The sequence below is a fragment of the Choloepus didactylus genome, chromosome 6 (assembly GCF_015220235.1).
Source record: "Choloepus didactylus isolate mChoDid1 chromosome 6, mChoDid1.pri, whole genome shotgun sequence".
NCBI lineage: Eukaryota > Metazoa > Chordata > Mammalia > Pilosa > Megalonychidae > Choloepus > Choloepus didactylus.
In genome coordinates, this window is record NC_051312.1 from 127259944 (window position 1) to 127283778 (window position 23835).

General features: G+C 38.7%; 1 protein-coding gene across 1 annotated transcript in view; it reads left to right on the forward strand.

Moving 5' to 3' along the window:
• Positions 1-23835, forward strand: part of C6H11orf53 (chromosome 6 C11orf53 homolog) — a 40194-nt gene that overhangs the window by 1734 nt on the left and 14625 nt on the right. The window contains exon 2 of the mRNA XM_037839797.1: positions 58-167. Within this exon, the coding sequence (XP_037695725.1) occupies positions 58-167 (110 nt within the window). The remainder of the gene's footprint in view (positions 1-57; positions 168-23835) is intronic.

Sequence of the window (23835 nt, forward strand, 5' to 3'; positions counted from 1 at the left end):
GAGGTTAATCTCTTCGTGCCAAACACATCTGGTTGTTAACTATTCGGTTTGTTTAAGTCCCAGGAGACTACAGCAAACGAGTGTATCAAGGTGTGAGAGTGAAGCACACGGTCAAGGATCTGCTGGCAGAAAAACGATCCAGGCAGACAACAAATTCAAGATTTAACGTAAGTCCCAATTCAATGCATTCTGAAGTGTTTCGGGATTTAAATCTATTATGGTTAATTATCTCCATCCCCCCTTTATCCACACCTCCAGCCCTTAGTTCTGATATTCTCAGTAGCAAAGCCCTCCTTTAACTGGCACACACCATATAATTACTTCTCTTTTTCATTATTCTCCATGATGGATCATCTTTCCTTGACAAGAAAACCCTCTTGGTACTTCCTGTTTCTCCCTTAACGGTGCCAATGTTTGTACTTTAATTACTACTCCCCTCTTTTGCTCCTCCTGCTGGTCTATTTTTACACTGTTTTCATGTCCTTTTGGAAGAGTTTTTTGTTGTTGTTGTTTTAGGTTTTTAATCTCTCTTTGTTGATTATATGCCCTTGGAAATGGAATTTTCTTTTCCTCATATAAACAATAGTCAATAAATCTAGCTCAGCTCCTGCCTGAGGAGTCTGGGGGAATGGTAGGAGTGGAGGCAGAGAGAGCCATAGTCCTGCCATGAACTAGCCATGAGGCCCTGGACAAGTCATTTTATTTCTCTGGGCCCAACGAGAAATGAGTTGAATGAAATTATCTCCGGGGTCCCTTCCAGCTATAAAAAATGCCTGACTATTATTAGCATTTTGACGGGTTTGTCAAGCTATAAGCAAACTTTCCAGGAACTCTGATCTTGTTGGTTGGTTACTTCAGCCAATGGCAATGGCATGATGACATATCTTGACTTTTTCATTTTCACCTAATAATGATTGACACAAGCTCAGTTGGTTGAAATAATGCTTTCAGGCAGAGTTCATTCTAAACCAGATATAGAAGCAACTTAGAAAAGCCCTCTCTGTAACAAATCCTCTCTGTAACATGCAAAATCAGATTTTAACAAACCTGGTAGAAGATGGCATAAATCCAAAACCTCCCTCTGCCATTTATGTCTTCATAAATAGCTCCTCTTTATGTCTAAAATATTTAAGTAGTTGTACCCAGATCTCCAAAATCGATTCTAGGATGGAGATAGCTTTTAGGTATCAAAATCATTATATAACCACCCATTCCATTAAGTAAAATAAAGCAACACAAATGTCAGGCATCTGTTGGGAATCTTCTGGGTACAGGTCATGAAAGCATATACCACAATAAATGAGGCAACTGTGTACAGGACCCAGTGCAGGGGCTGGCAGACATAAGCCCTGGTTCCTCCAGCATATCTGCACCATGCTTAACTCTAAGCAAGCTTCTGGATCACATTCCAAGTGAAGCAACTCCAGGTTCAACTTCCTGCCATTCAAAAACACCTTTTATTGCACTTTTTCTGCCTGCCTTTCTTTTAAACCACCTCCTCTCTCCTAGCTCAACAAACGTAGTTTAGCTAATACAGAGAAATCTCAATAACTGGCTCCTTGTCAGGCCCTAGTGCAGTGGGTCTCATACTAGCTGCTCAGAATCAACTGGAATGTGTGTTAAAATCTCAATACAAACCTAGTCCTTTGAAAGAGAGAGAATAGAAAGTCTTCTCTAAATGAACCTCAGCTTTAAGTGGAAGTAATATGGATTGCTTGGCTACAACCACAGCTAAAAGAGGAGAGAGCAAATGAATTATGTTTGAAATTTGATAAAAGTTTCAAGCAAACTGCCAGCTGGGAAGAAAAATGAGTCAAACATAGGGATAATACCCATTGTCAAGGAGCAGACATTCTACCTGCCCAATGAGGCTATGACTCACCCCTTGGCATTCTATATACAAATGATAAGACACCACACCAGACAGAGTTATAGAAAAAGACAGGAAGACATATATCCAATTGGGAGATGTAAATACTTTTTTCTTTAAAAAATCATCTATAACTTCTTGTTCAAGATCTGTAACCATCTGTTCTAGTTTGCTAATGCTGCAGAATGCAAAACACCAGAGATGGATAGGCTTTTATAAAACGGGGGTTTATTTCGCTACACAGTTACAGTCTTAAGGCCACAAAGCGTCCAAAGTAACACCTCAGCAATCGGGTACCTTCACCAGAGGATGGCCAATGGCGTCTGGAAAACCTCTGTTAGCTGGGAAGGCAGCTGGCATCTGCTCCAAAGCTCCGGCCTCAAAATGGCTTTCTCCCAGGATGTTCCTCTCTAGCAAGCTTCCTCCTCTTCAAAACATCACTCCCAGCTGCACTCCGTTCCCTCTCTTTGAGTCAGCTCATTTATATAGCTCCACTGATCAAGGCCCACCCTGAATGGGCGGGGCCACACCTCCATGGGTACATCTCATCAAAATCATCACCCACAGCTGGGTGGGGCACATTCCAGGCAAATCTAACCAGCACCAAAACGTCTGTCCCAGAAGACTACAAAGATAATGACATTTGGGGGACACAATACATTCAAACCGGCACACCATCAAATAGTGTGTTTCTCTATTTTCTATAAGTTTTTACTTTTTAAAAGGTATAACAATACAATTAATCATAGGCCATATTACCTGATTTAATTTTAGAATGCAGGTTCCTGGACTCCATCCCATGTCTACTAATGTAGACCTACTGGGGTCAGAGAATGTTCATTTTTAACGAGCTTCTTGGGTGTTTTCTTTGCACATCACAGCTTGAGAACTTTGTTAGAGCAAAGAGCAAACGTCCAAGCCTCACACATCACAGATGAGGTTATTGTATCTACCCAGACAAGAACTTATTGAGCTAATGAAATTGGCCAAGTGACTTTTTGTTATAAGAAAGTTGGTACAGAAAACATATAATGCATGTAATAGTCTTGTGCCATTAAGCACCAAACAATCTGGTGAAGAAGAAAATTACTTACATATTTTAAAAATATAAGACCATATAACTAAGCTCTAGATTGAATGCTAAAAATAAAAGACCAGGCAGCATAGCCATGAGATATTTAGGCTGTGAAAATATTTATGTAAGGACGGTTTAAAGCACACTTCCTTGTGTATTAACTCATTTGATAGATACAACAGTCCTGTGAGATTGATATTTCTATGATGTTCCATTTTACAGATTAAAAAGTTGAGAACAAGAGAAGGGAAGTAATTGTTTCCAAATTGCAAGGTAGTAAGTGGCAGCTCTTCTGACTCTTAATTCCATGTTCATTTTAATACTGTGGACTGAAAAGGGAAAGATCAATGCAGACTGGAGTAGAATTTCTGATCCATGCAATCAAAGGAAGTCAAAATATAAGAAAATATATCATTTGGAAAGAACTTGTGGCACTAGAAAAGTGCAAACCAGCTCTAGCCATGGCAGTAATTCTCAGGCATCCATCATATATGAGTATGAACTCAGCCTTAACTTCATATCCCCATCTTGTTACTCAGTGTCTCAATGCTAGCATCTTACTGGCATTTAATTTAAATTAAATGCATAGAGCTCAAAATGTGGCAAACATAGAAGCATGGTGATTTGGGTGTTAATTAATAGTAAACAGTCCAAAAGTCAAGTAAATAGACCATGAATTGATTTTACTATCCATCCATCCAAGTTTCAGTCTCTCGGCCACTATTTTAGAACATTTGTGTATCTCAAGATATCGTATTTATTAATCATCCACTTGAGAAAAATACCTATTTCCAGCCCTGTTACAAATGTGACCCAATGAGCAGAAAGCATGGAAAATCATATTGCTGGTGGGCATCTGTGGAGTTCTAATTGCATGGGTAACACCACGTCTACCTCCAATTTTTCATACCAAAGCACTAGGTGATGAGTCTAATATCTTGGATAAGGTCAGATAAGGAAGCCATCCATGTTCAAATTTGCCAGTGACAATATGGATAGTAACCAAAGCCTAACTAGAGAAGGTTAGGTGTCCTGCCATGCAGTTTTGATGTCAGCATACTGTCCTAGGCTGGAAAAAGTTCACCCAAAAGTTTCCATGTCTAATCCCTACATCCTGTGAATGCTACCCTTATATGGCAACAGATGGATTAACTTAATGATCTGGAGAGGAGCTTATTCTGGATTATCTGGGTGGGGCAAAAATGCAATCATATGTATCCTTATAAGAGAGGCAGAGGGAGTTTTGAGAGAGAGACATACAGAGAAGAAGACACACAAAAGAGAAGGAGGCACTGTGCCCACAGAGGCAGAGAGTGGAGTGATGCAGCCACAAGCCGAGGACCCCTGGCAGCCACCAGAAGCTGGAAGATACCATGAACGGCATCTTTGCCCCTAGAGCCTCCTGAGAGAGTGCAGCCCTGACAATGGTTTAATTTCAAACTTCTGGCCTCAAGAACTATGAGAAGATGTATTTTGGCTGTTTTAAGTCACCCAGTTTTTGGTAATATGTTACAGCAGCCACAGGAAACTAATACACATTTATTATGAAAACTATGTCCCTGTGGATAAGTAGCCTCCCAGAAGTATCTGTTTGATATCCAAATTATTGATTTCTCTTTGTGGCAACACTTTGACATTTACTCAGGGCTGGGTTGATCCATCTTTACCGCCATTTCCCTTATGAGCATCTGTTTTTGATACCATGAAATGTTTTTTGCATCTTTGCAGTAAGAATCAAAGAAAAAAGAATCCCTTGCATCAAAAGAGACTTTCACCAAAAACTGGAAATTAAAACCACTTCTATCCTTTTAGCTATAATGAAGCGTTTTCACAGCCACTGTTGTGTATATCTATTTTTAAATAATGGCTTTTCTCTTTTTCTTAAAGTTTTCTATGTCATCCTTCATTACACTACTAAATTTTTCCCCAGAATTTTAAAAATAAAAGCCATTCGCCAACATCTAGGACCAAAAATATATCATCAAGCTTTTGAGGTCCCCTTACGCTGCTTTTTTCAATTACACTATTTCATTTGAGTTCCATTAAAGCTAATTATTGAACATTTTTAATAACATCACAAAATTCAGTTAACTCTGCTATCCATAGTGAGGAAACCTAATAACCACATTTTTTTCAGTTTTGATTTGAAATTCAGTGAAGAAATTGCAGGCTCCTGAGCTAGCTAATCAAGTTTTTCCTAAACTATCATAAAGATTCATTTAAAACCATTGAATATACAGCAGCTGGCATGAGGGAAAAATTTAAAAACTTGCCGAGTGGGAAATGGAAATCAGTTTGGAACTAAAACTGTAGAATAGGTGAGTGCAGTGCATTATAGGGGGGAATAAGAATGGGTCTGGGAACCAGGGCTTGATGTTAAATCAATTTTATTTGTTTATGGACACACTGATAGCTACCCTGCTCTCCTCATGCATTAAAAGGATATTGTGAGGAACAATAAGGAAACAGACATGAAAATTTTTTTTCAGTTAAGATTCTATATAAACATGAGGAAAAATAAGGGAAGGTTACTGGCTCTGCTTTTGGAAGTTCCAAACTGAGGAAAATGTTGGGGAGAATTCTAAGAAATATTTATGGATTATATTAGCCAAAATGTAACTATTTCCTCGTTGGCATGATTGCTTTGTACCAACCTCAAGTGTTTGCTTTTCAAATCAGTATCACAGTTATTTTCTTCTTCTACGTTTTCCTAAATACCCCTACTTAAGTTAGCTGCTAAAATCTGTACTTCAGGAACACACAAGAAAAGGCCATATTGTCAGCTAAGCTTCTTTGTTAATCTTTCCTAATTATTCTTGGAAGGGGAAACTTGTAAGCACAGAAAGAAGCATTATGATAGTACATATTTGATGGAAAATTTTGGATGAACAGAAGGTAAGTGGGAGCTACACAGTGCATTTATGGCATAGAGTAATTCAAAGTGTTTGATCTTTATTGAGGAATGGGTAAATTCCAACTGTGGAACAGATGTGCATTACCGAGTTCCATCCCTACTAACTTTCTGTCTTTCCATCAAGACTGTTAGTTGGAGATTTGTTTAGTTACATACCCAGCTGCTGCTTCACTGCCCCAATCACACACACACCTCAATTACAACCGAGTGTAAACATGGTAAGGTCCATATCTGTGCTTTGCATTTGGATTTCTTCTGAATTACTAAAAAAAGAAGAGACACAATTGGAAACTGTAATTATATCATCTCAGATGATATCTGAAATTTTGGAAACTACTTCAGAGACTTTTTTTTCTACACCGTTAGATAAACTGCCCCTTTCTCAGTCTGTTTGAATCCTTCCTTCTACTTAAGTGGTCTTGGACAATCCACTTCCTCCTCACTGGGACTCAGTGTTCTTGTCTATAAAAGTAGAGAGACAGGCCACATCTCTAAGGCCCCTCTCATTTCATTGTTCATTCAAACTTGAACTTTATGCAGTTTATTCCATTCCTTTACCGTCTTAATTTTTGTTATTCACATTTCAAATGCTCCCATCTCACTGTTGAGGATTTAAATAGATCTAAATCTCTGAAAACCGGTTCATACCCAATTTGAAGCATCTTGTAACTGATGTTTCTTCCCCTAAGAATCACTCTGTGATCGAGAATTTACAGCACTTAGGTTAACTGACATTCATCTTCCAGAGACACAGTTAGTAAGGGAGGCAGCATAGCATGGCAAAGAATTGGGTTCTGGAGCAACATGATCTGAGCTTCAATTCCAGCTCTGCCACCTGTCAACTGTATGATGATGGGAAAGTCTCTTAACCATGGTGTTAGTGGAGGAAAATCATATCTGCCTTGCAAGGTACTTTGCCAAGGGCTCAATAATACTATTGTTATTAAATGTTTACTGCATGTGAGGAACTCAAAGCAATATAAAAAAAATTTTATCCTTGAAAAGTGGACAGTTCAGTTGTTCAATATGTGAAATGAGTGCTTAAAAATAAGAAGGTGGCTTTTGCTCCAAGTACCAAATGAGTCTTAGTGACCATCAGTGAACACTATGGGGGTTCAGAGAAGGGTGAACAAGGCACGGACCAGATGGGAAGAAGAAGCCTTCTTGGAGGAGGGTGAGCTTTGCACTAAGCTTTGAAGGATGAAGATCTCTTAGGTGAGAGATGAGGAGGGGTGGAGTCCAAGCAGAACACACAGAGCAGGCCAAGGCCCAAAGGGAGGAAAGACACTCAACCTGTGATCCACAGTGAGTGGGCCAACTTGTCCACAGGGTGAAGAAGTGAAAGACAAGTTTGTGTACATCATTCTGCAAGATTCAGTTCCAGCCTTGCATGCAAAGTCCTCCCAGACACTTCTCTCTGCTCTCAGAGCCTCCAGCATTTTTTCTGCTGTAACACTTATGACATTGCACTGTATCTGCTTGCTAGCTTAAATCTATTCGCCAACTGATTTTTGTCTTGATGTTTTTGTTTGTTCCCTCTGGAGCCTCCAGTCCGGGAAGAGCAGCAGTGTGGTTGAATGGTTACAGGCTTGCATTTTAGAGTCAGATAGACCAAGACACTCACTCTGGCTCTCCCTCTATGTCAGTATGAAAGTTATCTAACTTCTCTTGGCCTCAGTTTCCTCCTATGTTCATGGGTTTGATACCCACCCCACAAGCTGTCATGAGAATGAAATTAGATGATGTCTGCAAAGCACCTAGTACAGCACGTGGCACACTGTTAAGTGCTCAATTAGGGCAGCCTTCATGGTTTTCATGTACCTGGCATATGGCAGCTCTTGATAAATGTCATAGCCAAGGTGTGCTGCACAAAGGTGGATATGGGCAAGACTGGGGAGCTCTAAAGGACAGCCTGGGGAGTTGACATACTGCTGCCTTCATCACTACAAGTCCTAATATAATGTTAAATAAGTCAAACCATTAGAAAAGCCACTGGTAACTTTTGTAGGTATGAAAAATCGATTCACTATGGTCAAATGTAACAAGTTTATTCTGACTCAGCAATGCCACCCTCCTCCATATACCAGCAGGACTTTATAGCTAGAATTGAAGCTACAACTTGGTGCATTTCATTAATGTACATTCCCATTCTGTAGGTTTAAATATCCAAAGACAAAATCAGCCTTTGTTAGCAAATCAGGTATCATACTTATTCATGTTGAGCTGCCATTTATGAAAAATCCAATATTAAACCTCAGGAAGAAGGAGAGGGAATTGTAGGAAGATGATAGAGTAGGAAGCACCAGGAATCAGTCCCTCCACCAGAACAACTATTACACAGGCAGGAACTGTCTGAATCAACCATTATATCTGGTGAGACTGTTTCAAAATAGAGGGAGACATTAGGACATTCCCAGGTAAGTAAAAGCTGAGGGAGATCATCACCACTATTCCTACCCAACAAACAATGCTTACAGTTCTTCAGACTGAGAGGAAAGGCCTCTAGTCAGTGGTTCAAAGCAGCATAAACAAATAAGACCTCTAGTAAAGGTATCCATTTGAGAAAATACAAATACCAGTACTATTGCATTGTACTTTTTGGTATGTAACTTCACTTCCTACTTCCTGTAAGTGCTAAAATGGCAGAGGCATAAATAGTAATGATAAGTCTTGTCCAAACATATAATATACATAGAGATAATTCGTAACCAGTACAAAAAAAGTTTGGGAGATGGAAGGGTATAGAAACAGTGTATGGATATGCTATTGAAGCCAAATTAGTATCAAATAAAAGATGATTGTTATATGTTTAGGATTTTAACACCATGGTAATGACAAGGAATATATATGAAAAATATGTAGATACAGAAGTAAGGAACTCAATATAGTACAATACAAAAATATCGAATAAATAAGAAGGTAGGTTTTAATGGAAGAAATGAGGGACAAAAATGGAATAAGACTTAAAAAGGCTAAACAGCAAAATGGCAGAAGAAAGTCCTTCATTATCAGTAGTGAATTTAAATGTAAATGGATTAAACTCTTCAGTCAAAAGGCAGGGATTGGCAGAATAGATAAAAAAAAAAAAGCATGAACCAACTATATGCTATCTACAAGAGAATCATCTTAAATTCAAAGACACAAGTGGGTTGAAAGTGGAAGGATGGAAAAATATATACCATGCAAGTAGTAACCAAAGGAGAGCTGGGTAATAGGATAAATCAGATAAAATAGACTTTGAGTCAAAAACTGTTACAAGAGACAATGATGGTCATTACATAATGTTAAAGGGGTAAATTCAACAGGAAGATGTAAAAATCATAAATATATATAAACCTAACAGCAGAACCCCGAACTATATGAAACAAATATTGACAGATTTGAAAGGAAAAATAATAGTAGGAGAATTTAATACATCACTTTCAATAATGAATAGAACATCTAGTCAGAAAATCAACAATAGAAAACTTGAATGATACTCTAAACCAACTAGACCTTACAGACAAATATAAGCACTTCACACAACAACAGAATACACATTCTTCTTAAGTGTACATGGATCATTCTCCAGGAGAGCCAATATCTTAGGTCACAAAACAAGTCCCAATAAATTCAGATCTATTGAAATAAAAAAATGTGTCCTCTCTGACCACAGTGGAATGAAGCTAGAAATCAATAACAGAGAGGGAAACAGAAAAGTCAGAAATACGTGGAAATTAAACAGTATACTCTTAAACAACCAATGTGGTTAAAGAGGAAATCACCAGGGAAATTAGGAAATATCTTGGGGCAATGAAAATGAAAATACAGCACTCTACAACTTATGGGATGCAGCAAAGGCAGTGCTAAAAGGGAAATTTATAGCTCTAAATGCTTAAATTTAAAAAGAAGAAAGATGTCAAATCAGAGGCCTAAACTCAAAACTGAAAGAACTAGAAATAGAAGAGCAAACTAAACCCAAAGTGAGCAGAAGGAAGAAACAGTAAATATTAGAGCAAAGATAAATGAAATTATTAAAAAAACAAAAGAGAGAATCAACAAAACCAAAAGTTGATTCTTTGAAAATTTCAATAAAATTGACAAACCTTTAGCTAGACTGATGAAGCAAAAAGAGAGAGGACAAAAATAACTAAAATCAGAAATGAAAAGGGGACATTAATGCTGACCCCCTGAAATAAAAAGGAATATAAGAGAATGCTATGAACAACTGTACACCAACAAATGACAAAACCTAGATGAAATGGACAAATTTTTAGAAACACACAAACTACCTGTGCTGACTCAAGAAAAAATAGAAGATCTCAACAAACTAATGATTAGCAAAGAGATTGAATTTGTAATCAACAACCTCCCAAGAAAGAAAAGCCCATGACCAGGTGCCTTCACAGGGAAATTTTACCAAAAATTCCAAGGAGAATTAACACCAATCCTGTGCAAACTCTTCCAAAAAGATTAAAGAGGAGGGAATACTCCCTAATTCATTCTACAAGGCCAATATCACCCTCATACCAAAGCCAGATAAAGATACCACAAGAAAATTACAGATCAATTTCTCATATAACTGTAAATACAAAATTACTCAACAAAGAACTAGGAAACCAAATTCAGTCAACAAACCAATAGGCTGGTTTGTTAAATCATGAGTCAATTGGCTGCAGCTGTGACTGATGACATCAGTGAAGGGCGTGTCTTCCACAATGAGAGAATGCAGTCAGCTGGATTTAATCCAATCAATCAGTAGAAGACTTTTAAGCCAGACAGATAGAGGACCTTCACTTCTTCTTTGGCTGCCCAGCGAAGCGTTTCCTGAGGAGTTCATCGAAGTTGCCAGCTCATTTCCTGAGGAGTTCATCGAAGTTGCCAGTTCGTTTCCTGAGGAGTTCATCGAACATCTTCATTGGAGTTGCTGGTTTGCTGCCTGCCCTATGGAATTTGGACTCATGCATACCCATAGTTGCGTGAGACACTTTTATAAATCTTATATTCGTATATATTGCTCTCTGATTCTGTTTCCCTAGAGAACCCTAACTAATACAAGGACCAATGGAATAGAATTGAAAGCTCAGCAATCAACCTTCATGTTTACACATTTATGACCACCTGATTTTTGACAAAGGGGCAAAGGTCACTCAATTGGGAAAATTTAGTCTGTCTCTTCAACAAATGGTGCTGGGAAAACTGGATCTCCATTTGCAAAAGAATGAAGATGGACTCTTATCCACAGCTTATACAAAAATCAACTCAGAATGGATCAAAGACCTACATATAAGAGCCAGAGCTATCAAACTCCTAGAAGAAAACATAGGGAGAGGCGGGGCAAGATGGCAGACTGGTGAGCTGTAAGTTTTAGTTACTCCTCCAGGAAAGTAGGTAAAAAGCCAGGAACTGCGTGGACTGGACACCACAGAGCAATCTGTCTTTGGGCATACTTCATACAACACGCATGAAAACGTGGAACTGCTGAGATCAGCGAAATCTGTAAGTTTTTGCAGCCAGGGGACCCGCGCCCCTCCCTGCCAGGCTCAGTCCCGGGGGAGGAGGGGCTGTCAGCTCCGGGAAGGAGAAGGGAGAACTGCAGTGGCTGCTCTTATCGAAAACTCATTCTACTGATTCAAACTCCAACCATAGATAGACTGAGACCAGACACCAGAGACTCTGAGAGCAGCCAGCCCAGCAGAGAGGAGACAGGCATAGAAAAAAAACAACACGAAAAACTCCAAAATAAAAGCAGAGGATTTTTGGAGTTCTGGTGAACACAGAAAGGGGAAGGGTGGAGCTCAGGCCTTGAGGCGCATATGCAAATCCCGAAGCAAAGCTGATCTCTCTGCCCTGTGCACTTTTCCTTAATGGCCCTGGTTGCTTTGTCTATTAGCATTTCAATAACCCATTAGATCTCTGAGGAGGGCCGTTTTTTTTTTGTTGTTGTTGTTGTTGTTTTTTTAAATCCTTTTTGCTTTTTCTACAACAATTACTCTAAGAAGCTCATTACAGAAAGCTTCAAAGAATTGCAATTTGGGCACGTCAAGTCAAGAGCAGAACTAAGAGAGCTCTGAGACAAAAGGCAATAATCCAGTGGCTGAGAAAATTCACTAAACAACACAACTTCCCAAGAAAAGGGGGGTGTCCACTCACAGCCACCATCCTGGTGGACAGGAAACACTCCTGCCCATCACCAGCCCCATAGCCCAGAGCTGCCCCAGACAACCCAGTGTGACGGAAGTGCTTCAAATAACAGGCACACACCACAAAACTGGGCGTGCACATTAGCCTTCCCTGCAACCTCAGCTGAATGTCCCAGAGCTGGGAAGGTGGAGCAGTGTGAATTAACAAAGCCCCATTCAGCCATCATTTGAGCAGACTGGGAGCCTCCCTACACAGCCCAGCAGCCCAGAACTGCCCTGGGGGGACGGCACTCACCTGTGACATAGCACAGTCATCCCTCAACAGAGGACCCGGGGTGCACAGCCTGGAAGAGGGGCCCACTTGCAAGTCTCAGGAGCCATACGCCAATACCAAAGACTTGTGGGTCAGTGGCAGAGACAAACTGTGGCAGGACTGAACTGAAGGATTAGACTATTGCAGCAGCTTTAAAACTCTAGGATCATCAGGGAGATTTGATTGTTAGGGCCACCCCCCCTCCCCGACTGCCCAGAAACACGCCCCACATACAGGGCAGGCAACACCAACTACACACGCAAGCTTGGTACACCAATTGGGCCCCACAAGACTCACTCCCCCACTCACCAAAAAGGCTAAGCAGGGGAGATCTGGCTTGTGGAGAACAGGTGGCTCGTGGACGCCACCTGCTGGTTAGTTAGAGAAAGTGTACTCCACGAAGCTGTAGATCTGATAAATTAGAGATAAGGACTTCAATAGGTCTACAAACCCTAAAAGAACCCTATCAAGTTCAGCAAATGCCACGAGGCCAAAAACAACAGAAAATTATAAAGCATATGAAAAAACCAGACGATATGGATAACCCAAGCCCAAGCACCCAAATCAAAAGACCAGAAGAGACACAGCACGTAGAGCAGCTACTCAAAGAACTAAAGATGAACAATGAGACCATAGTACGGGATATGAAGGAAATCAAGAAGACCCTAGAAGAGCATAAAGAAGACATTGCAAGACTAAATAAAAAAATGGATGATCTTATGGAAATTAAAGAAACTGTTGACCAAATTAAAAAGATTCTGGACACTCATAGTACAAGACTAGAGGAAGTTGAACAACGAATCAGTGACCTGGAAGATGACAGAATGGAAAATGAAAGCATAAAAGAAAGAATGGGGAAAAAAATTGAAAAACTCGAAATGGACCTCAGGGATATGATAGATAATATGAAACGTCCGAATATAAGACTCATTGGTGTCCCAGAAGGGGAAGAAAAGGGTAAAGGTCTAGGAAGAGTATTCAAAGAAATTGTTGGGGAAAACTTCCCAAATCTTCTAAACAACATAAATACACAAATCATAAATGCTCAGCGAACTCCAAATAGAATAAATCCAAAAAAAACCCACTCCAAGACATATACTGATCACACTGTCAAACATAGAAGAGAAGGAGCAAGTTCTGAAAGCAGCAAGAGAAAAGCAATTCACCACATACAAAGGAAACAGCATAAGACTAACTAGTGACTACTCAGCAGCCACCATGGAGGCAAGAAGGCAGTGGCACGATATATTTAAAATTCTGAGTGAGAGGAATTTCCAGCCAAGAATACTTTATCCAGCAAAGCTCTCCTTCAAATTTGAGGGAGAGCTTAAATTTTTCACAGACAAACAAATGCTGAGAGAATTTGCTAACAAGAGACCTGCCCTACTGGAGATACTAAAGGGAACCCTACAGACAGAGAAACAAAGACAGGACAGAGAGACTTGTTGAAAGGTTCAGTACTAAAGAGATTCGGTATGGGTACAATAAAGGATATTAATAGAGAGAGGGAAAAATATGGCAAACATAATCCAAAGGATAAGATGGCCGATTCAAGAAATGCCTTCACGGTTTTAACGTTGAATGTAAATGGATTAAACTCCCCAATTAAAAGATATAGATTCGCAGAATGGATCAAAAAAAATGAACCATCAATATGTTGCATACAAGAGACTCATCTTAGACACAGGGACACAAAGAAACTGAAAGTGAAAGGATGGAAAAAAATATTTCATGCAAGCTACAGCCAAAAGAAAGCAGGTGTAGCAATATTAATCTCAGATAAAATAGACTTCAAATGCAGGGATGTTTTGAGAGACAAAGAAGGCCACTACGTACTAATAAAAGGGGCAATTCAGCAAGAAGAAATAACAATCGTAAATGTCTATGCACCCAATCAAGGTGCCACAAAATACATGAGAGAAACACTGGCAAAACTAAAGGAAGCAATTGATGTTTCCACAATAATTGTGGGAGACTTCAACACATCACTCTCTCCTATAGATAGATCAACCAGACAGAAGACCAATAAGGAAATTGAAAACCTAAACAATCTGATAAATGAATTAGATTTAACAGACATATACAGGACATTACATCCCAAATCACCAGGATACACATACTTTTCTAGTGCTCACGGAACTTTCTCCAGAATAGATCATATGCTGGGACATAAAACAAGCCTCAATAAATTTAAAAAGATTGAAATTATTCAAAGCACATTCTCTGACCACAATGGAATACAATTAGAAGTCAAGAACCATCAGAGACTTAGAAAATTCACAAATACCTGGAGGTTAAACAACACACTCCTAAACAATCAGTGGGTTAAAGAAGAAATAGCAAGAGAAATTGCTAAATATATAGAGACGAATGAAAATGAGAACACAACATACCAAAACCTATGGGATGCAGCAAAAGCAGTGCTAAGGGGGAAATTTATAGCACTAAACGCGTATATTAAAAAGGAAGAAAGAGCCAAAATCAAAGAACTAATGGATCAACTGAAGAAGCTAGAAAATGAACAGCAAACCAATCCTAAACCAAGTACAAGAAAAGAAATAACAAGGATTAAAGCAGAAATAAATGACATAGAGAACAAAAAAACAATAGAGAGGATAAATATCACCAAAAGTTGGTTCTTTGAGAAGATCAACAAGATTGACAAGCCCCTAGCTAGACTGACAAAATCAAAAAGAGAGAAGACCCATATAAACAAAATAATGAATGAAAAAGGTGACATAACTGCAGATCCTGAAGAAATTAAAAAAATTATAAGAGGATATTATGAACAACTGTATGGCAACAAACTGGATAATGTAGAAGAAATGGACAATTTCCTGGAAACATATGAACAACCTAGACTGACCAGAGAAGAAATAGAAGACCTCAACCAACCCATCACAAGCAAAGAGATCCAATCAGTCATCAAAAATCTTCCCACAAATAAATGCCCAGGGCCAGATGGCTTCACAGGGGAATTCTACCAAACTTTCCAGAAAGAACTGACACCAATCTTACTCAAACTCTTTCAAAACATTGAAGAAAATGGAACACTACCTAACTCATTTTATGAAGCTAACATCAATCTAATACCAAAACCAGGCAAAGATGCTACAAAAAAGGAAAACTACCGGCCAATCTCCCTAATGAATATAGATGCAAAAATCCTCAACAAAATACTTGCAAATCGAATCCAAAGACACATTAAAAGATCATACACCATGACCAAGTGGGGTTCATTCCAGGCATGCAAGGATGGTTCAACATAAGAAAAACAATCAATGTATTACAACACATTAAAAACTCGAAAGGGAAAAATCAACTGATCATCTCAATAGATGCTGAAAAAGCATTTGACAAAATCCAACATCCCTTTTTGATAAAAACACTTCAAAAGGTAGGAATTGAAGGAAACTTCCTCAACATGATAAAGAGCATATATGAAAAACCCACAGCCAGCATAGTACTCAATGGTGAGAGACTGAAAGCCTTCCCTCTAAGATCAGGAACAAGACAAGGATGCCCGCTGTCACCACTGTTATTCAACATTGTGCTGGAAGTGCTAGCCAGGGCAATCCGGCAAGACAAAGAAATAAAAGGCATCCAAATTGGAAAAGAAGAAGTAAAACTGTCATTGTTTGCAGATGATATGATCTTATATCTAGAAAACCCTGAGAAATCGACGATATAGCTACTAGAGCTAATAAACAAATTTAGCAAAGTAGCGGGATACAAGATTAATGCACATAAGTCAGTAATGTTTCTATATGCTAGAAATGAACAAACTGAAGAGACACTCAAGAAAAAGATACCATTTTCAATAGCAACTAAAAAAATCAAGTACCTAGGAATAAACTTAACCAAAGAGGTAAAAGACCTATACAAAGAAAACTACATAACTCTACTAAAAGAAATAGAAGGGGACCTTAAAAGATGGAAAAATATTCCATGTTCATGGATAGGAAGGCTAAATGTCATTAAGATGTCAATTCTACCCAAACTCATCTACAGATTCAATGCAATCCCAATCAAAATTCCAACAACCTACTTTGCAGACTTGGAAAAGCTAGTTATCAAATTTATTTGGAAAGGGAAGATGCCTCGAATTGCTAAAGACACTCTAAAAAAGAAAAACGAAGTGGGAGGACTTACACTCCCTGACTTTGAAGCTTATTATAAAGCCACAGTTGCCAAAACAGCATGGTACTGGCACAAAGATAGACATATAGATCAATGGAATCGAATTGAGAATTCAGAGCTAGACCCTCAGATCTATGGCCGACTGATCTTTGATAAGGCCCCCAAAGTCATCGATCTGAGCCATAATGGTCTTTTCAACAAATGGGGCTGGGAGAGTTGGATATCCATATCCAAAAGAATGAAAGAGGACCCCTACCTCACCCCCTACACAAAAATTAACTCAAAATGGACCAAAGATCTCAATATAAAAGAAAGTACCATTAAACTCCTAGAAGATAATGTAGGAAAACATCTTCTAGACCTTGTATTAGGCCGCCACTTCCTAGACTTTACACCCAAAGCACAAGCAACAAAAGAGAAAATAGATAAATGGGAACTCCTCAAGCTTAGAAGTTTCTGCACCTCAAAGGAATTTCTCAAAAAGGTAAAGAGGCAGCCAACTCAATGGGAAAAAATTTTTGGAAACCATGTATCTGACAAAAGACTGATATCTTGCATATACAAAGAAATCCTACAACTCAATGACAATAGTACAGACAGCCCAATTATAAAATGGGCAAAAGATATGAAAAGACAGTTCTCTGAAGAGGAAATACAAATGGCCAAGAAACACATGAAAAAATGTTCAGCTTCACTAGCTATTAGAGAGATGCAAATTAAGACCACAATGAGATACCATCTAACACCGGTTAGAATGGCTGCCATTAAACAAACAGGAAACTACAAATGCTGGAGGGGATGTGGAGAAATTGGAACTCTTATTCATTGTTGGTGGGACTGTATAATGGTTCAGCCACTCTGGAAGTCAGTCTGGCAGTTCCTTAGAAAACTAGATATAGAGCTACCATTCGATCCAGCGATTGCACTTCTCGGTATATACCCGGAAGATCGGAAAGCAGTGACACGAACAGATATCTGCACGCCAATGTTCATAGCAGCATTATTCACAATTGCCAAGAGATGGAAACAACCCAAATGTCCTTCAACAGATGAGTGGATAAATAAAATGTGGTATATACACACGATGGAATACTACGCAGCAGTAAGAAGGAACGATCTGGTGAAACATATGACAACATGGATGAACCTTGAAGACATAATGCTGAGCGAAATAAGCCAGGCACAAAAAGAGAAATATTATATGCTACCACTAATGTGAACTTTGAAAAATGTAAAACAAATGGTTTATAATGTAGAATGTAGGGGAACTAGCAGTAGAGAGCAATTAAGGAAGGGGGAACAATAATCCAAGAAGAACAGATAAGCTATTTAACGTTCTGGGGATGCCCAGAAATGACTATGGTCTGTTAATTTCTGATGGATGTAGTAGGAACAAGTTCACTGAAATGTTGCTATATTATGTAACTTTCTTGGGGTAAAGTAGGAACATGTTGGAAGTTAAGCAGTTATCTTTGGTTAGTTGTCTTTTTCTTACTCCCTTGTTATGGTCTCTTTGAAATGTTCTTTTATTGTATGTTTGTTTTCTTTTTAACTTTTTTTTTCATACAGTTGATTTAAAAAAGAAGGGAAAGTTAAAAAAAAAAAAAAAGAAAGAAAAAAGACAAACAAGGAAAAAAAAAAAAAAGATGTAGTGCCCCCTTGAGGAGCCTGTGGAGAATGCAGGGGTATTCGCCTACCCCACCTCCATGGTTGCTAACATGACCACAGACATAGGGGACTGGTGGTTTGATGGGTTGAGCCCTCTACCATAAGTTTTACCCTTGGGAAGACGGTTGCTGCAAAGGAGAGGCTAGGCCTCCCTGTATTTGTGCCTAAGAGTCTCCTCCTGAATGCCTCTTTGTTGCTCAGATGTGGCCCTCTCTCTCTGGCTAAGCCAACTTGAAAGGTGAAATCACTGCCCTCCCCCCTACGTGGGATCAGACACCCAGGGAAGTGAATCTCCCTGGCAACGTGGAATATGACTCCCGGGGAGGAATGTAGACCCGGCATCGTGGGATGGAGAACATCTTCTTGACCAAAAGGGGGATGTGAAAGGAAATGAAATAAGCTTCAGTGGCAGAGAGATTCCAAAACGAGCCGAGAGATCACTCTGGTGGGCACTCTTACGCACACTTTAGACAACCTTTTTTAGGTTCTAAAGAATTGGGGTAGCTGGTGGTGGATACCTGAAACTATTAAACTACAACCCAGAACCCATGAATCTCGAAGACAGTTGTATAAAAATGTAGCTTATGAGGGGTGACAGTGGGATTGGGAATGCCATAAGGACCAAACTCCACTTTGTCTAGTTTATGGATGGATGTGTAGAAAAGTAGGGGAAGGAAACAAACAGACAAAGGTACCCAGTGTTCTTTTTTACTTCAATTGCTCTTTTTCACTCTAATTATTACTCTTGTTATTTTTGTGTGTGTGCTAATGAAGGTGTCAGGGATTGATTTAGGTGATGAATGTACAACTATGTAATGGTACTGTAAACAATCGAAAGTACAATTTGTTTTGTATGACTGCGTGGTATGTGAATATATCTCAATAAAATGATGATTAAAAAAAAAAAAAAAGAAAACATAGGGAAGCATCTTCAGGACCTTGTGGTTTCTTAGACCTTACATCCAAAGCACAAGCAACAAAAGAAAAATAGATAAATGAGACCTCATTGAAATTAAAAATTTTTGTACCTCAAAGGACTTTATCATGAAAGTAAAATGACAACCTATACAATGGGAAAAAAAAAAAAGGACAAAAACACATAAAAAGATGCTCCAAATCTTTAGCCACTAGGGAAATACAAATCAAAACCACAATGAGACAAAATTTCACACCCACTAGAATGACTACTATTTAAAAATAAGAGAAACTACAAGTGTTAGAGAGGATGTAGAGAATAGAAACATTTACTCATTGCTGGTGGGAATGTAAAATTGTGCAGCTACTGTGGAAAACAGTTCGGCAGTTCCTTAGAAAGTTAAGTATAGAATTACCATATGACCCAGCAATCCCATTTCTAGGCATATACCCCAAAGAATTGAAAGCAGGGGCTCAAACAGATATTTGCACACCAATGCTCATAGCAGCATTATTCACAATTGCCAAAAGATGGAAGCAACCCAAGTGTCCATCAACCAATAAAAGGGTAAACAAAATGTAGTATATGCATACAAAGGAATATTCTTCACCTGTATAAAGGAATGAAGTTCTGATACATGTGACAACATGGATGAACTTTGAAGACATCATGTTAAGTGAAGTAAGCCAGACACAAAAGAACAAGTACTGTATGATCTCACTGATAGGAAATAATTAGAATAAGCAAACTCATAATTGTCAGAATCTAGAATATAGGTTACCAGGGGACAGGGTGGGTGATAAGGAATAGAGAACTAAAGCTTGAAATGTAGACTTTCTATTTGGGATGAAGGAAGAGTTTTGGTAATGGATGGTGGTGATGGTAATACAACATGTGATCATAATTAACAGCACTGAATTATATATTTAATGTGATTAAAAGTGGAAATTTCAGGTTGTATGTATGTTACTAGAATAAATTAAAAAAAAAAATCCATGGGACTGTACAACAACAATGACCCCTAAGTTAAACCATGGACTCTAATTAATAGCAAAATTATAAAAATGTGCTTTCATCAATTGTAACCAATGTACCACACCAATGCAAGGTGTTAATAATAGGGTGGTATACGGGAACCCTGTATTTTATGCAGGATTTTTCTGTAAACCCACAACTTCTCTAATTTAAAAAAAGAAAAGCAGACCAGAGATCAGTGCTCATAAGTGTTCTCAGTTTGTCCCCTTCTCCCTCTTTGGTGCAGCTGTTTTCCCTCTGACTCAGTAGCTTTTTTGAGACCTCAGAGCATGTATGCCCCACTGTCACCTCTCCCCAAGGCCAAGCTGAACCCCCTCTTTAATCCCCTTTCTTCTGCTTCAATTAGAGTTTTTCAGATTGAATTTGCAAGGAAAACAAGAAATAGAAAAACCACATAAAACACAAGAATGTTTACGTAGAGTGCAAATTTTCAGACAATAACTTTAATATGGCTGGAACAGTTGAGGTGACTTCCAGTCCTAGGTCCCCTTCCATAATCTCAGTTCTTTCCGGGATAAGTAAGGATTCTTAATAATAACAGCCACCATTTACTCCTAGGCTCTGAAATAGGAACTTTATAAATAATTTCAGTTATTCACTTAAAATTGATTTCATTTATTAACAAGAAGCACAACAGTCTTAAGAAGCTGGCATTCATCTATTTTTCAGATGAGGAAACTGAGAATCAGGTAGAAAGTAGTGGAGCTTGGATTTGGAGCCAGGCTTGTTAGACTCCAAAGTTTTTTCTTTTACCAACTGTGCAATAATATTACCTTCTTACATTTATATTTCTGGTCCAAGAAAGGACTAACTTTGGGATAACCACTTTCCTTCAGGTCCTCCTGCTTGGTCCTCACCTCACTCTTCAGGTTTAATACATGATGTTGTGCCCCAATTACAACTTTTGCTCTCTTTCCACGTGTCTGTCTCCCCACCCACCCCTGCAGTGTAGACGGCTCAGGTGATGCCACACCCAGCCCAAACCAGAACCCAGGACCTTCCTTTCCTGTGATACACAGACGTTGTAGAATCTAGACACATGAAGTTCTTCATTCCCTTCTAAAACCTATCTCCAGTTCTCTCCCAGAATCTTCTCCAAAACATAGTCCTTCTTTGCCATTCTCACTACTCCCAGATGCCCTGGTCTCTTTGGACTCTCCATGGCCCTGGCCTAAGAGGAAAACATACCACACTGACCTGGCAGAAACCTCTTTGCTGCTCTCCTAGAGAGTCCTAAGGGCTACCTCACCCAACCCATTTCTCTCTCATCTTTTCCTCTTATCTGAAGCTTATCTTCTTTCTTTGCCTTTTGGTGAAATGGGATTTCTATACCACATATTGTCGAGCAGGTCAGAGAGCCTTGTGTCACATGGCTCACTCCCATGACTAGAGGTATAATGCCATTTTCTCCCACTTGAGAAGGCAGAGCCCACAGCAGTCTCTTCTGAGGACTGGAAGAGGTTCCTGAGCCCAGCGAAACATAGAGTTTATCAGCTCAGTTTACCTGGCTTTTTCTGGTGGCTCTCCTCTTAGAAGCTCTTTGAACACCTGTGGTGTCCAGAACTCTCCCATGGTTTTACGTACTAAACTGCTAGAGGCATATCCTTAATAAAGCTAATAGCCACTAAGGAAAAGGGAAAGTAATTTCCTTGTGCTCTTGCCTTTTAAGAAGGTATGGAGAAAGATTGGGAGAGGGAGATTACAAATGTTCTTGTTTCCTAAGTACTAAGCCAATTTTTACTATTCCATGTTAAAAATGGATGTAACCCTTTACCAATGTAGAAATCAAACTTTAATCAAGACCTACACTCCTCCCCAAAACCTACTAAAATTTGAACAATTTATTTATTGTGCTATTTCTCTTTGGTATTCTAATGGTGGTGGTTAAAAAAAATGAAAAAGACAAAAGAAAAAAGATGCAGAATGTAATTAAGTCCACAGCTGATTAACCATGCCACTAAACTAGGGAATTGAACATAAATAAATTCAAGGAAAAAATGGCAACCATTACACCCATCATCATATTCTCAAAACTAAGAATATAGCACATATATATTATATTGATCTATTTGTGAAAGAAGAGTAAGCTTTAGACTCAGACATCCAAAGAACTGAAAACATAAGAATGAAAGAAAGTAGGTACCACTGCTACTACAACTGATACAGAAAATACCCCTCCTCTTCTGCAATTTCTTAAAACTTGCCATAAAATTAGTTTTCATCTGTTCAGCTCTCATAAACTCAGCCCATCCCACAGAGTCTTCTGGTTTGAGCAAGATTTTCATGCTTGCTTCAGTGCAGCAGATTGTCGTTAGATGGGCCAATGAGTGTCTTCCTGCTTTAGTATTGTATTTTTCTTGGATTTTTATTTTTTATATTATTTTTATTGTTCTTATATTGTTAGAAGTGCCTGTTGTTCTCTTTCTGTTTGATTAATAAATAATGTCTTAGGAATGCTGCAATTTTTTTTAAATAAGTACATCTCATTTGCCCTTGCTACTTTTCCTGAACTGCCTGCAGAAGAATACATTTATTTGTAATTTGGCATAGGTTATTGATAAATGGACTCAATGTCTACACTGGGACTATCTCCCCCAACTTTTGCTCACCCTCATAGTGCATTGCTTCACATATTGCTTCATATTAACGTTGCCAACTAACCCCCTCCATGTGCCCAGAAAGAATTAAAAAAGAAGAAACACATTTTCTTAGCAGGCAATGCTGTGTAAACTCAAAATGCCGGCATCTGAATATACAGGTACACAGTGAATTCGTGGCGTTCATTTGAATGAACATTTTATTTTCTAGTGCTTTCAAAATGGCCTATTGCTGGACTTTAATCAGCCCACACTGTCCTGCCCAGTTTAGAGAAGTGACGCACATTTCTGGTGCCTTCAGTATTTCCCACCCAACCACCTGTTCCTTCAAAATCACAGACATTTTCTTAAAATTTTTTTGTAAAAAAGGTAAACCTTTCACAAGCAACTTATTTTTTCAGCTGTTCAGTTGATTCTGCAGTGTTGTTTTTATTAATGTCATGAAACTTAAAATATTTTCTAGTGGTGAACTCTTTCACACAGCATGCAAAAATAATCAGGTTTTGCAACAAAACAGCCACAGCAAGCCCATCTGGAAGGGCAGAATGAAGTTCTGTGCAGATTCTGTTCTGGCCAGAGTGGAGGACCATTTATCAGCAGTGCATCCCAGCCACTCCTGTTGTTCTAACTTAGCTACAAAAATACAAATAACATTCCAAAGGCACACCAAGACCCAGAGTTAAAAAAAAAAATGTTTCATTTTGTACTTAGGCAACAGAAATCATTTCTCAGAGAGACAGCTTGGACATAGTGTTGTGCTAAGCAAGAGAGTTTTAACAGTAAAATTTCAAGAAACTGACAGAAAGTTGGAATTCTGCAAACAGGCTGGCCTTTCAAAGGACGTAAAATAGTTTATATGCTAGAAATTTAAAACATTTGGGATCTTATTTTTTAAAAATTAGAGATTTACCTCAAAAATATTGGTGTTTATTAACTAGTTGTTTTAATTACAAAAGTAATGCACGTTTGTGGTAAAAATTCAAACAGTACAAAAGAGTATATGTTGAAAAGTAGAAGTCTACTGCCTTCCCACTATCCCTGGCCCCTCTTTTTACCTCCCAGAAGTACCACCATTGAGTTTCACGTGTTTACTTCCAGAAACTTGCTGTGACAATTTATCAGTGAGAAATTAAATTGCTGCACCCATAAGTTAAAGTACATCAGACTCTATGTTAGATATTTACA